Below are 15,346 nucleotides of genomic sequence, written 5' to 3'. Positions count from 1 at the left end.
TAATAACCCATTTCTTGTTTCTGGGAAGTGTTTTTTTTTTTTCTTTAAATGTTTTGTTTGCGATCACAGTCATACAAATAGATGTGTGTGAAAATCATTTGAGAAGAGATTATTCTGTATTGGAGACCTACCTAAATTTTCATGTGAGTGCAGTGGAATTCCAGTTCATTCCAGTAAATCAGAACCTAATAAATGAACCTATAAAGTATGAACTAGCAGCAGGGCAATTTTTAACTCTTGTAGTCAGCTATTCCATTAAGTCTAAGGTATTATTATAAATGTATTTTTTTCTTTAAATAACTTCAAAATATAATGCAAATGTCAAGTAGTAGAAAGAATCAGAACTTTGGAATTAAACGGATAAGGGATTGAACTCTGGTTCCACTAATTATTGATGTAATGACCTTTGGTCAATTACTTAATGTCTAAACCAGGTTTTATAAAGTAGGAATACTACTTATCTCATAGGGTTGTTAAAAAGAATAAAAATAAAAAGAATGAAAATTATGTTCAGGAAATATAAAAAGCATTAAATAAATGTGCAGCTCTTTAGCCTATGAACTTAATATAAAAGGAAAAGAAATTTTAGGTTTCTGTATACCATCAGTTCGTTCTGGAACTGGGTCCTCTTATAGATTCTCTACCTGATCTGGAAAATTACATAGATTGTAGGATAAAGAAAGGGGGGTTTCTGTGATGCAGTTCAGCCACCTGCTGAGCATTCACGAGACCTGGATCCCCAATACTGCAAAAAAAAAAAAAAAAAACAAAGAGGGAATCATGTCCTTTAACTCAGTGTTAGAAATAATCTCAAAATTTATGGAGAGTTAATGATTCTTTCCAACGGTGACAAGAATAGGAAAACAAGTAACTTTTATATCTCTAGTGGCGTATTTTTCACCATAGTTTATTCTGATAAATTACCAAGCAATACATATTGACATCTATTTTTCCTTTCTCTCTTTAATTTTTTGATAAGTAACTTAGCTCATTGTATTATCATTTTACAAAATACAAAGAAGAAAAAAAGTTACTGATAATTCCAACAAGGAAGATCATTGCTCTTTTATTTACATTCTTCTAGTCTTTTTAAAATTTTTTTGTAGTATTGGAGATTGAACCCGGGGCCTTATGTATCTAGACCAGTGCTTCACCACTGGACTATATCCCCTGCACTTTTTTTGGATTTTTTATTTTATTTTGAGACAATTTCCTCTAAGGTGCCTAGGCTGGCCTCAAACTTGGCAACCTTCCTGCTTCAGCCTGCCAAGTAGTTGGGAATACAGGTGTGTGCCATCGCATCTGGCTATTATCACATTGATAGTGCTTGGTATTCCACATGGTGGCTTCTACCATGATTTTCTAGTTTCCTATGGTGACTATGAAATTTCAATTTTTTTTTGTTCAGATGCCTTAACACTGAACATCCCAGTATACATCTCTTTGCCTAGCTAATTTTTTTTGCCATATATGTAGGAAAATATTAATACTGTTATGATAAACTTATGTGTACCCACAAGGAGAAATCCTTTCATCTTGTCAATTAACTCATTATTCATGATTTTTTTTTCCTCTGAGTTTCTGCTTTTACTGAGGCAGAGGGAAAGATGCTTCAGGAAAATAAAGGGCGGGAAATCAAATATTCCTTTTCTTTACTAAATGGATTAAGACTGCTCCTAGGATCCAACTGTAGTGAGAAAATATATATAGTTATAGTTTGGTTATAATTATATATAGTGGGTATATAATATATATATGTGTGTGTGTGTGTGTGTATATATATATATATATATATACACACACACACACATACACACACCTTAGAATATGGATATAACTATGTAATGTGAAATAATTTATGAACTGTTATGTGTATTATGGATATCCCATATTAGAAATGTACTTATGTCAAAGTTCTAAATGAACTATAATATTTTTAAGCACAGCATTAATTGAGCAAATGTAAATAATCTAGAATTCAAATTCTATCAAAAATTGAATTCTTTAAAAAGGCAAATATGATTATCTGGTTAAATGTTAAATTCCTGCTGCATTCATTTGTGTTTTATAGAATTTCAATTTTCATTGTCAGAAATCAGAAATAATTTTTACAAGTGAGGCATAATGGTACACATCTGTACTCCCAGGTACTGGGAAGAGCAAGAACCTGCCTCGAAATAAAAAATGATAAGGACTGCTGGGCACAGTGACACATGCCTGTAATCTCAACAGCTCAGGAGGCTGAGGCAGGAGGATCGAAACTTCAAAACCAGCTTCACCAACTTTGGCAATAAGAAACTTAGTGTAGACCCTATCTCAAAAAAAATAAATAAATAAAAAGTGGACTGGGATGTGGCTAAGTGGTTAAGCACCCAGGGGTTCAATTCCTGGTATCAAAAAAAGATGACAGATATAAATCCAGTCGTATCATTCATTACATTTAATAGAACTAACAAAAATTGAGCAGGGGGAAAAGGAAATAAGAGGGTTTCCTTTTATTTAAAAAATAATGGCTGGGGAATCGCAAGTTCAAAGCCAGTCTCAGCAAAAGCGAGGTGCTAAGCAATTCAGTGAGATCCTGACTCTAAATAAAATGCAAAATAAAGCTGGGGATGTGGCTCAGTGATCGAGTGCCCCTGAGTTCAATCCCCAGTACCCACAAAAAAAAAAAAAAAAAAAAGAACCAAATAAAAGGTAGTGTGGACGAACAGAAAACAAGTTCCAAACATACTGTGTTCAAGAAATGCATTCTTTAGGTTGAAAGTTAAGGGATGGAAAGAAATATTCTATACTAGAATTAAACATAAGTCTTGACAAAATATTACCAGAATTGATGATGAATGATGTTTTATAATGGTAAAAATCTCTGGAGGTAATCAGAACTTAAAACTTACAGTTTTTCTGGTGTTCTCTCTATAATTCTGAAAATGTATGGTAGTTTCTCTACCATACAGGTCTTATATCCAAGACAAATACTTTAGAGTACCAATTCATATCTGTTTTGGTTGATGAGGTATTTAGCCCACTTCTTAAACTTACCAATTTTTTTTTCTTTAATTCTTTTTTTTTTTCTTTCTGGTATTGGGTTTTGAACATAGGGACACTCAATCACTGAGCCACATCCCCACCCTTTTTTAATATTTTATTTTGAGATAGGGTCTTGCTTAGTTGTGTAGAGCCTCACTAAATTGCCAAGGATTGAACCCAGTGCTTCACCCACCCTAGGCAAGCACTCTACCACTGAGCTACAACCCCAGCCACTGATCATTAATTTTTGACAGATTTTTTTCTTTCTTATCACTTAGAATAAGAAAATTAGTGCTCCTACACTCTCTCTGCCTCTCTTCTTCCTCTATACATTTTTGTTCCTTTTATATTTTAGAAGATTATAGAATTTGCCTTCTATTCTGTAACCACAAGAGGCTCTACAGCTTAGTGTTTAAGAGCTTAGACTTGGGAGTTGGACTTCATAGGTTCGAATTCCTGCTCCACTATTCTGGATATAAGACCTTGCAAATATACTTAACTTTTCTGTGTCTTTGTTTCATCATCTGTGTAGAAAGAAGAACAATGGTGTCTACTGAATCATTTCACTTAAAAATGTATTTGGCTTAATAAGGATTATGTAAATGTTATTGTGGGTTTTGTATTATGAAAAGCTTCAATATGTTTTGTTTTTAGATTGAATCAAATGTTAAAAAAAATAGTATTTAGAATATTATGAAGTATAGGAAATGTAATGGCAAAATGCATCAATAGAGTGGTTGTAAGGACATCACCAATCTCTGGGACTTGAAGGGATAATAGAACTAACAAAAATTGAGAGGAGGAAGAAAGAGATGAGATGGTTCCTTTTATTTAAAAAACAATTAATAATTATCTTTGCTCTAATATTTATATCAGTCTAATATTTATATAATCAGTTTTTGAAGCATACTATTTTTACAATATTCTTTTTTTGGAATCCACTGAGTAATTACTCTTTTATGGTATTAAAAATTTAATCCAGGGCTCAGTCATACTAGGCAAGTGGTCTTACCACTGAGCTACATCCTCAATCCTTTTTTAAATTTTAAAATTTCGAGAACAGAACCTTGCTAAATTGCTGATGCTGACCTAGAATTTGTGATGCTCCTGCCTCAGCCACCTGAATAGTTGGGATTACAGGCAGGCATGTGCCACCCTGCCCCATTTAATTCTCTCTATCTTTTGATTTTCTTTCTTAATTTTTCTTTTAATTGGGCTGGGGATGTGGCTCAAGCGGTAGCCTGCTCGCCCGGCATGCGTGCGGCCCGGGTTCGATCCTCAGCACCACATACAAACAAAGATGTTATGCCTGCCGAAAACTAAAAAATAAATATTAAAAAAATTCTCTCTCACTCTCTCTCTCTGTGTCTCTCACTCTCTCTTTAAAAAAAAAAAAAAAATTTCTTTTAATTTTTGTTATTCACCTTACAAGGGTTTTTTGATCCTTTTCTTTTAGCCCTCACATTCAGTATTTGGTCATTGTTAAAATTAATCTGATTAATACAGATTCTGTTAAGTTAAAATGCATATTATAAACTCTAGAGCATCTACCAAAAGAGAAAGAGACAGAATAGCTAATAAGAGGAGATAAAATAGAATTAAAACTTACTCAATTAATCCAAAGGAGGGTGGGAACAAATTTTAAAAGGAACAAAGAACAAGACAGAAGCAAATAGAAAGCTTTCTGTCATGTTCTTATAAGACCTTTTTAATTCTCCAACTTTCACTTTTGTTTTTTCCTCTTAGAAACTTAATATTATTTATGGATTTGGAAGTTTTCTGCAAAAGGATACAAATTAGAATTGTCATGAGTATTTAAATTTTTAAACAATTAAAACAACAAAAAATTATTTTTTGTAGCAGGGATTAATCCTGGGAGTACTTTACTACTGAGTCACATCCCAGCCCTTTTAAAATTTTTATTTAGAGACAGGGTCTCACTAAGTTGCTTAGGGCCTCACTAAGTTGCTGAGGCTGGCTTTGAACATGTGATCCTCCTGACTCAGCCTCCTGAGCTGCTGGGATTACATGCATGTGCCACCCACCGTGTCTGGCTAAACAGTTTTATTGAGGCATATTTTACTAATGAAATCCACCCATTTCAAGTGTACAATTCACTAATTTTTAGTGACTTTACCCAGTGGTACAACTATCACCGTAATAGAATGTTAATTTTTTTCTTTTTTTCTGATTATTTCTGTTATGAATTCAACTGTCAGTTGTTTTATTTGTCCATCTCCACCCCCACCCTTTTTCTTTAAATGTAAGACCCTTAGTTGTTCATTAATACTTATGAGTGGAGAATTGAATTGCTTAATATATTTGGCTTGGGTTTCTCAAAAATGTAAAGTTTTAAGGATTTTGTGTTTTGTTTTAGCGGGTATCAGGACTAGATCCAGGAGGCTCCACCTCTGAACCACATCTCTAGCTGCCCTTGTTTTTTTTTTTTTTTTGAAAGAGAGTCTAGTTCAATTGCCCAGACTGGCCTCAAACTTGCAAACCTCCTGTCTCAGCCTACTGTGTAGCAGGAATCCAGGTGTGCATCACTGCACCAGCTACCCACTATTATTTTAGGATTATCATGTATACTGATGTCTACAGAAAAGAAGAAAATTCAGTTATGCATTCATAAAGTACATCACTGTATTTGAATAGTGGTGTTGACCTGGGGTTTGTAGTACCTAAGAAATGTATGTCACCTGGCAGACTTTACTTTTACTCTCTATAGGTTGAAAAGAGGCAGAAGAGGTATCTCCCTTGCAGTATCTTAAGTAAGGAAGATTTATCTGGGGACAAAAATGTCCATTCTAGGAGCCTGGGCTTTCCCTAAGAGACTTGAGTTTTCTTAGAGGACAGTCTCAAGTTGCGGGTAACACCATGCCATATGTAAATAAGTCTTTTATTTAATCACCCTGATTTCTGCCTCGCTATCCATTCCCCAGTCTCAGTTTTTAGAGTCTCTTGTGGCCATACGAAACACAAATAGCTTCTGCCTCTACCATACCTATCTCCTGTGTCTCTTCTGGGCTGCTCCTCTAGTTCTTAGATTGAAAGCCTTTAAACTCACTTTAGTATATAGGCTTATTCAATAAATGTATGTTCAGCTGTTTATCTTATTAAATATTGTACATGTCCAGGCTGGGCGCTGTGGCACACAACTGAAAATCCCAGCTACTCTGAAGGCTGAGACAGGAGGATTGCAAGTTGGAGGCCAGCCTGGGCAACCTAGCAAGACCCTGTCTCAAAAGAAAATGTTAAGGGCTGGGGATGTGGCTCAGAGGTGGAGCACTTGCTTGTGTGAGGCATGGGTTCTATCCTCAGCATCATATTAAAAAAAAAAAGTAAAAATAAAGGTATCGTGTCCACCTACAACTAAAAACAAATAAATAAATATTAAAAACATAAACTTAAAAAAAAAAAGAAAATGTTAAAAGGGTTGGGAATGTAGCCCAGTAATAGAGCACCTCTGGCTTATTCCCCAGTACTGGGGGTGGGGGTGAGGGGAATAATCCAAGGACACGGTTTCCTTACTTTATCTTTCCTATTTTATATTCGCATTTCCGCTTTATGTGCCACGTCTGTATGCCCTTCTCATTTCTCATATAGCTGAAAAAACAGCTACCACTGCCCATACAGTCTCCATATCCAGATGCTCAATGGAATCTAACTGCAATCCATCCCAATTTCTGCATTACCAAAAGAGCAAATCTCATTGCCCAAATTTGGCCTATATCTGGCTCAAACAGTCTGAGCAGACAGACTGATAATGATCCTTTGTAAGATCAGTGGTTAGTCAATACTGTAACAAAAGATTCCTATTAATTTCAAGCTGTTCTCCAGTAATGAAATCACTACAGACTTTGCCATAAGACAAAAGGAAAGTACATGCAAATAGTAACAGAGATGCCCTGCTTTCTACTGGGGAAAAAAAAAGAATAAATAAATTTGTGTGTGTGTGGTAATGGGGATCAAACCCAGGCCCTTGCACATGCATGATAGGCAAGTGCTCTATCACTGGGCTATGTCCACAGTACTTGTTTTTTAATTTTGAGATATGATCCCTATAACCTGCCCAGGTTAGTCTTACTCACAGTCCTCTTGCCTTAGCCTCCCCAAGTTCTGGGATTCTAGGAATGCACCACCATGCCCTTCTACTGAAGAAATTCTTAAATGTTTTCATTTCCACCCCAATTTTTTTTTAAATATAAGAAAATAGGAGAGTGCTGAGTATGCACTGTGAAGCAGAGTTATGATTATGAGATTCAAAAGTAAGTGTTCCTGTTGGCACAAAATCATCATTGAACCAGCCTTAAGTGTATCCATGTTCTGCTCAAGTTTATTCACAATAGAAAACTATTAATGTTCCCTCTTTTTAAACAAAGAAGCTCAGAATTGGGGTTTTTTGTTGCTTGATAAAGCAGCCACCTCAAGTTAGACCTTGAGCTTATATAGTACAATATTTTAGTATAATAGCAGCCCAGAAGCATTCTGCCTCTGAGCTACATCTTCAGCCCTTTTCTAGATTATCTCTATTTTGAGCAGAGTTGCTGAGAATGACCCCAGACTTGGGACCTTCCTACCTCAGCCTCCCGAGTAGCTCGGATTACAGGCACGCGTGCCAACGTGCCTGGCCCATGATGATCTTAAAAAGAAAAGTAAATCAGTTTGGGAAGATGAAAAATTCCTGAAGATGAATTATAGTGATGGTGGCACAACAATGCAAATGTACTTCATGCCACTGACTTATATAATTAAAATGGTAAATTTCTTATGTATATATCTTACCACAGTAAGATAAAAGAGATGGCATATAGAGGGGAAAAAAAAACACTAAATAAGAGAAAGACAAACAGAAAACTATGTTTGTTTTTTCTGGCATGGATTGGCTTCACCTCCCAGTATCAAAATTTTAATAAACAAGATCCTATGATGTACTACAAGGTAAAAAAAATAAAACAAAAACGAAACCAAAAAAAAAAAATAGAATATAACAACAACAACAACAAAAAAAACTATTTTATTGATACATCAACAGCACAGCCAAGCAGAGCTATACCTAAAGACTTTATCCCCTATTCCACCCCCAGTATTGAAGATCAAACCCAGGGGCACTTTACCCTTAAGCCACATCCCAGCCCTTTTAGTTTTTATTCTGAACACTGAGGCAGTATCACTAGGTATCTATTAGGGACTTGCTGAGTTGCCAAGACTGGCCTGGAACTTTCGATCCTCTGCCTCAGAGTCTCAAATCACTGGAATTTTAGGCATGTGTCACTATACCTGTCTAATCATTGTATTTTAAGATCGTCATATATCGATGTTTGCACAAAATTTAATTCTGTATTATAAAGTTGTGGTATTGACCTAGGTAAAGAATAATTACAATAAATTCTGTTTATATTGTATTGAATATTTTAATATCCTAACAAGGTAAACTTACAGTTGTTTTGTAGCTTTTGAACATACTGGTTAGTCAATTACAAATTGAATGTCAATTTCTAAATGATGTTTTCTGCCAAGTAATTTTAAGAACTGAAAACCTCTTGAAGAGAATTTCATTTTTTCTTTTTAAATAGGTTCCAATTTATTGTGCCTAAGGAGTGGAACAGCAAATACAGACCAGTGTGCATTCACCTTGCTGGAACCGGAGATCATGTAAGACCTCACTGTGACTCTTTAATCCCTAGATACTTTGTTGACATAGTCTCCTTAGCAGAGGGGCCGCTGGGTTCTCAAAGCATGTCCTTTTCTCTTTCCTAGCATTACTGGAGGCGGCGAACACTGATGGCCCGTCCCATGATTAAAGAAGCCCGGATGGCTTCTTTATTGTTAGAAAACCCGTATTATATCCTTCTGTGATGCCTGAGAAGTACTTTCTCTATCTGTATATTTAGTTATCAAAAGGAATGATTGATAGTAACCAGCTTTTCCAAACCAGTTAAATTCAGTCCAGAAAATGTGTCAGCAAAAATGAAAAGAAGTAAAAGATTATTCCATGCATTTAAAAAACTAATAGAAGGATGTACTTCTATTTTATAATAAAAATAATTAAATTATACTTCTAGTTTTTTATACTTATGCTGTATTTAATATTAAATTGACTGCTATTAAGAAAACACTCATGTTTTAAATGCATTTATAGTATCAGTTGAGGTTTAGAACAGTTCTTAACTTAATTTTCAAGATGACGTCAGAAGAAGAAATGAAACTGATGCACAGATATAAAGAAATGTTCAACTGCTGGTAATGAAAGAAATACAAAGTTAAAGCAATAATTACCAATGATTTGAAAAAATAAAACCTAGTACTGGGGAGGCTCTGTGAAATGGGCATTCTGATTACTAATGACTGTGAACATGAGTTCAGCTCTTTAGGAAAGCATTTTCCCCATATTTTTTAAGAGCTTTAAAATGGCCAAGCGTCTTGGTGCACACCTGTAACCCCCATTGGCTCAAAAGGCTGAGGCAGGACGATCGCAAATTCAAAGCCAGCCTCAGCAATGGTGAGGCGCTAAGCAACTCAGTGAGACCCTGTCGCTAAATAAAATACAAAATAGGGCTGGGGATGTGGCTCAGTGGTCAAGTGCCCCTGATTTCAATCCCTGGTAGCCCCTTCCCTTGTCCCCCCTCCCCCACACACAAAAACAGAACCTTAAAAGGTCTACATCTGGGCTGAGGGTGACTCAGTGGTAGAGCCCTTGCCTAGCATGCCTGAGGCCCTGGTTCAGACCCCAGCACCACAAAAAGAAAAAAGAAAATCTCATGTCCCTTGTTGGGAGTGATTTTGATTCATAGAATTTGTTGCTTAGAATTTTGATTCTAAGAATAAAATACTAGGGAAAAAAAGAAAAAAGATATTTACATAGGTTTATTTATAATAGTAGAAATAAATGCACAGTCGAGAGATGATTGAGCAGCTGGTTCATAACATTGATATTTTATATAATTGATTGTGTTGTTTTTATTGCTTTATCACTATCTTTGTGACCTTGTACCTACTAACCTTTTAGTACTTCACTTTCCTCATTGATAAAAGGGAATACATTATTAGGTTATTAAATACTTAATAATAAGCATTCAGTGAGTTTTAACTGTTACATTTTAAATTTATAATAATGTGTGAAAAGTATTCATGAAATAAAAATAGGATATAAAACTACAATTCTCAGTGGTAAAGCTTGTGCTTAGCATGCACAAGGCCCTGGGTTCAATCCCTAGCACCAAAATCAAATCAAAACAAAACAAAACCATGTAGCATCATCTAGAAATGCACCCCCCACTAACAAAAAAAAAAAAAAAAAAGCACCTAAAAACAGAAAATCCAAATTAAAAATTTGTGGGGACTGGAATTGTTGCTCAGTGCCTAGTATGCATGATGCACTGGATTCAATTCTCAGCACCACCTACAAATAAATAAAATAAAGGTCCATCAACAATTAAAAAATATTTAAAAAATAAATAAAAAATTGTATAAGGGCAAATATTAGAAAGAAATCCACAAAAGTACTGGGCTTGGCTATAGACGAAGTTGGTTTTCTTCTAAACACATTCTTTATTTCCTGGATTTCTGTAGGAAACTTAATTTCATAAATTAAAAAAAACTGTCACTAAATATTATTTTAAATTTATTAAAGATTGTACAACGCTATGAGTATACCAAAAACATTAATTTATGTTTTAAATGGATATATTATATGTTATGTGATTGTATCTCAGTAAAATTGTATAAATTAAAAACAAAAGGCCAAGCCCAGTGTCACACACCTATAATCCCAGGTACACAGGCAGCTGAAGCAGAAGGATTGCGAATTCCAGGTTGGCCTCAGCAACTTAGCATGACCTGTTTCAAATAAAAAAATAAAAAGGACTGGGGATGTGGCTCAGTGATTGAGCATCCATGGGTGTTCCCAGTACCACAAAAAAAAAAAAAAAAAAATTAAGAGAACTAAGCTGAAAAACCTGAGAACTTCTAAATATCCTATTGAGATAACTAGAGAGCAGTTATTTTGGTTTAATTAAATTGTGTTCAAACTTGATTATTTTGCTATAAGTTTGTATGTTTTACGGCAAAAGTATATTTAATTATTTCAAAACTTTCTCTTTGACCCACATTCTTAAATGGCTGCAGGAAACCCAAGGACCAAGTGTAAGTATGAACCACCTTTATCTTTGAAGTACTAATACCTAATTTTCAGTAATTTAAAAAATGTTGGTATCCTTCAGTTGACTATTTACAAGTTTAATATCCATGTGTTATTGGGGGAGGGGTTGTTATGACTGTAGTAGGTGTGTTTACTTTAATTCTTATTTGACTTTCGCATTTTAATGTATGATAAGGAGGTCCAATAAGACATTGTAATAGATTGAATTAAGATATATTATATTTCTGATTGGAACTATACTTTTTTTGTTTTTTTGGGCACCAGGAATTGAACCTAAGGGTACTTTACCACTGAACTACATTCCCAGTACTTATTTTGCAACAGGGTCTCCATAAGTTGCTTAGGGCCTGGTTAAATTGCTGAGGTTGGCCTTGAACGTGCAATCATCCTGCCTCAACCTCTAGAATCACTGGAATTACAAGCATGCGCCACCACACCTAGCAATACTACTTTTTATTCACAATGCATTTTACAGAAAATGTGAAGATATGGGCTGAGGCTGTAGCTCAGTGGCAGAGCGCTTGCCTAGCATGTATAAGACCCTGGGTTCAATCCTTAGTACCACATAAAAATAAACAAAATAAAAGCATGCTGTCCATTTACAACTATAAAAAAATTTTAAAAAAAAGAAAATACGAAGATAAACAATTCTCTTTCTGGTCTTTTAAAATGATGAACTTTGATGGCAGTGTTTTTTTTCATTTCTGTAATCTCTGTTGTGTTTGGTTCATTCAATAAAAATTTGACCCTATACATGAGAAATATAGCAACTGTTATTTAGAAAAGCATCTATTATTAGAAAAGGTCCTCTTAGGCCTGGGGATGTGGCAGTGGTAGAATACTTGCCTAACATGCTATGCCTGGGTTCCATCCCAGCATATAAAAAAGAAGTGGAAAGAAATAAGTCCTCTCATAGAGCTCATATTCCAGAACTGTAGATAGATGGGAATAAATTAGCCAGTCATGAATGCTATTTGGGAGGCCGAAGCAGGAGAATATCAAGTTCAAGTCCAGCCTCAGCAACTTAGTAAGACCTTGTCTCAAAATAAGAATATAAAAAGGGTTGGGCATCCAACTCTGGTAGGAGCACCCCTGGGTTCAATCCCCAGTATCACACACACCAAAAAACAAAGAAACAAGCAAAAAATATCTAGAGGAGTCTACTAAAGTGTAGTGAGAGGCAGCCAGGGTTTAAAAGAAGGACTCTTGAGTCATAACATACATAACTTGAATTTGTCACTTGCCATTTATTAATTGTCTGATCTTGGTCTCTATTTTTATTGTGTATGTATTTATTTACTTTTCAGTACTGGAGATTGATTTCAGGGATGTTTTTCCACCAAGGTACATCTCAGCCCTTTTTATTTTTTTTTTTTTTTATTTTTTTTTTTTAAGAGAGAGAGAATTTTTTTTTTAATATTTATTTTTTAGTTTTCGGCGGACACAGCATCTTTGTATATGATGCTGAGGATCGAACCCGGGCCGCACGCATGCCAGGCGAGCACGCTACCACTTGAGTCACATCCCCAGCCCCAGCCCTTTTTATTTTGACACAATATCTCACTGGGTTTCTCACTATCTTAACTGCCACAACCCCTTGAATATCTGGGATTGTTGTTGTGTGCCACCATGCCCAACTCACCTTGGCTTTTTTAAGTACCAGTTATCTCATTTATAAAATGGGAACATTAACCAGGCCTTTCTCAAAATAAAAAAGGCCTGGGGGTATAGCTCAGTGTTCAAGCTACAGAGGCTGAGACAGGAGGATGGCAAGTTCAAGGCCAGCCTGGGCAACTTAGTGGAACTCTGTCCCAAAATAAGAAAATTAAAAGGACTGGAATATAGCTCAGTGGTAGAGTGCTCCTGCGTTCAATCCCCAGACCTGCAAAATAAATAGGTAGGTAGGTACTGAGTGAGCTAGTTGAAATTCAGTAAGGATTACGTTTGTGATTAATATATAGAACAATGTTAGCAGCACTCTCATTTTGTCAATTTTTTCCATTGCTTTTCTTTGTTGTCTAGTCTTGTAAGGGAAGAACATGAAAACTGGGTGCTAATGAAAATCTGCATATATTAAAATATAAATGTATAAAATAAATCATTTTCTACTTTGTTTTGTGACACTAGAAGGTCCAGCTTAAAAAATGTATCTGACCTTTTTGTGATGGGAGGAGCTCTTGTTTTAGAATCTGCAGCTCTCTTGCACTGGCTAGAGAGAGAAGGTTATGGACCTCTCGGAATGACCGGAATATCCATGGGAGGACACGTAAGCCTCTTCCTTTCATCTTACATTTTATTGTGATTATGCTTATGGGAGCTAGGGAATCAGGTTATTTTTAAAATTCACTTTAGGGATAGAATTATTTTTAGTTTTGGAGAAAAAACATCAAATTTCTAAACCTTCTTTCCAATTCTGATGTGACAATGTAATTTTTGGTATGATTAATATAGACTTTTTTGGTACGACTCCATAGATATAGCTCAGACATTGGATTTAATATTTTATCCAGAGTTTATTATAAAATTTAACTTTACATTTGACAAGTGTGAATGTCCCATTTTGCTATTAAACTGGTCAAGATAGCTAAACCATCTCCATCCCTGGTTCCACCAACATATTTGACCCTTATCTGTCTTCTAGCGTGTCCTGAAACAGACTCCTTGTTGGTTTCTTCCTGTATCTAGTCTTTTCTCTCATCAGTCTTGCTTATAACAAATATCCTCTACACCATAACTAACTCACTCTACACCAGTCTGCCCTGCTCTCCTGTGCTAAAAACCTGCCAGAAGCTTGCTTTAACAGTGAGTTCTCATTGTCCCCCATGCTAACACTCTTTAGTGCCCCTCCATGCCCTCACCTAGCCCAGCAACAGCTTACTTCCAGTCTCACCCACAGACTGGGCTTCATCTCTCATTAGTACTTTTCCCTGAACTATGATGATTTGTCTAGTTTAGCATTCCGTTTTTTCTATAAAGCAGTTGGTTCACTGAGGGCCAAGAATGTCTCAAGTATAGGATGTTTTCTGAAGGTCATTTGAATTATAAAATTAAGTTTAAAAACTCAAAATTCAAAACAATTACCAAGTCAGGCATGAGAGCACACACCTGTAATCCCAGTGACTTAGGAGGCTGAGGCAGGAGGATTACAAATTCATCAACAACTTAGTGAGAATATGTCTCAAAATATTTAAAGATAATAAGAATTAAAACTACCAGATAGGCTGGGGATGTGGCTCAAGCAGTAATGCGCTTGCCTGGCATGCGCGGGGCACTGGGTTCGATCCTCAGCACCACATACAAATAAAATAAAGATGTTGTGTCCACCGAAAACTGAAAAATAATTATTAAAAAATTCTCTCTCTCTCTCTCTCTCTCTCTCTCTCTCCCCCTCCCTCCCTCCCTCCCTCCCTCCCCCCCCCCTCTCTCTCTCCTCTCTCTTAAAAAAAACTACCAGATAGTGAAACTGAGGGTAGAAAAGGATTCATATTCCTACCTACTAGTGTTTCCATGTTAGCTTCCTTGAATCACTTCTTTGACAATGTCACTCCTTCATTCAGACTTCTTTATTAATTCCTTATACAACAAAGGGACCACTAATCTGATCCTAATTAATCTTTCCAGCCCTGCCAGTCTCATTCACCCTTTTGGCCAGTAAGCTATTGACCAGCCAATGAGCTGTTCCCTTACCAAACCCTGTGCTTCCGTGTAATCTTGGCTTTGAACATATTAACTCCCTTATGCTAGCCAAAACCCCGTCTCGTTACCTTGAAAGACTCTGCCATTTCTTGAAGCCTTCTATGATTCCTCCAACCAAAAGGCACGTTTCCCTTCCCTAAACACACACATTCCATCATGTCATGCTCCTGTGTAATCTGCTCTATAGTTCCCCCATGCTTGGTGTCCCCAGTCAGCCTTGAGGTCTGAGGCTGCCTGGTGGACACTGCAGCACTGAGCAAGTCACACCAGTCGTGAGTGAACTCAGCCTGCCACCCTGCCTCCACCTCTCAGCACCTTTGCTCAGTGCTCACTCAGTAGAAAGCAGGTCTCAGCGAAGCATCTCCAGGTTCTTAAAATTTTCTTTTATACTTTATTGCTTTCTTCTTTTTAAATATTTATTTATTGTAGTTAGGCACAATATCTTTATTTTATTTATTTATT

At 36.0% G+C, this 15,346-nt stretch overlaps 2 protein-coding genes across 7 annotated transcripts in view; one reads left to right on the top strand and one right to left on the bottom strand.

Moving 5' to 3' along the window:
- Mfsd8 (major facilitator superfamily domain containing 8) overlaps window positions 1-15,346 on the bottom strand; it is an 88,636-nt gene that overhangs the window by 45,684 nt on the left and 27,606 nt on the right. The gene's annotated exons all lie outside the window — the stretch shown is intronic.
- Abhd18 (abhydrolase domain containing 18) overlaps window positions 1-15,346 on the top strand; it is a 40,145-nt gene that overhangs the window by 12,516 nt on the left and 12,283 nt on the right. For 5 of the 6 annotated variants that reach the window (XM_071614677.1, XM_071614675.1, XM_071614676.1 and 2 more), the window contains 4 exons: window positions 8,604-8,682; window positions 8,788-8,874; window positions 11,147-11,172; window positions 13,316-13,454. In XM_071614677.1, coding sequence (XP_071470778.1) covers window positions 8,604-8,682; window positions 8,788-8,874; window positions 11,147-11,172; window positions 13,316-13,454 — 331 coding nt within the window. Of the gene's footprint in view, window positions 1-8,603; window positions 8,683-8,787; window positions 8,875-9,210; window positions 9,271-11,146; window positions 11,173-13,315; window positions 13,455-15,346 lie in introns of those variants that run through there. The other variant, XM_027926534.3, reaches the window with a different exon arrangement.

The sequence above is a fragment of the Marmota flaviventris genome, chromosome 7, assembly GCF_047511675.1.
Source record: "Marmota flaviventris isolate mMarFla1 chromosome 7, mMarFla1.hap1, whole genome shotgun sequence".
Classification (NCBI taxonomy): domain Eukaryota; kingdom Metazoa; phylum Chordata; class Mammalia; order Rodentia; family Sciuridae; genus Marmota; species Marmota flaviventris.
The sequence above is the reverse complement of the archived record's forward strand: the minus strand, read 5'-3'. Positions and strand labels throughout refer to the sequence as shown.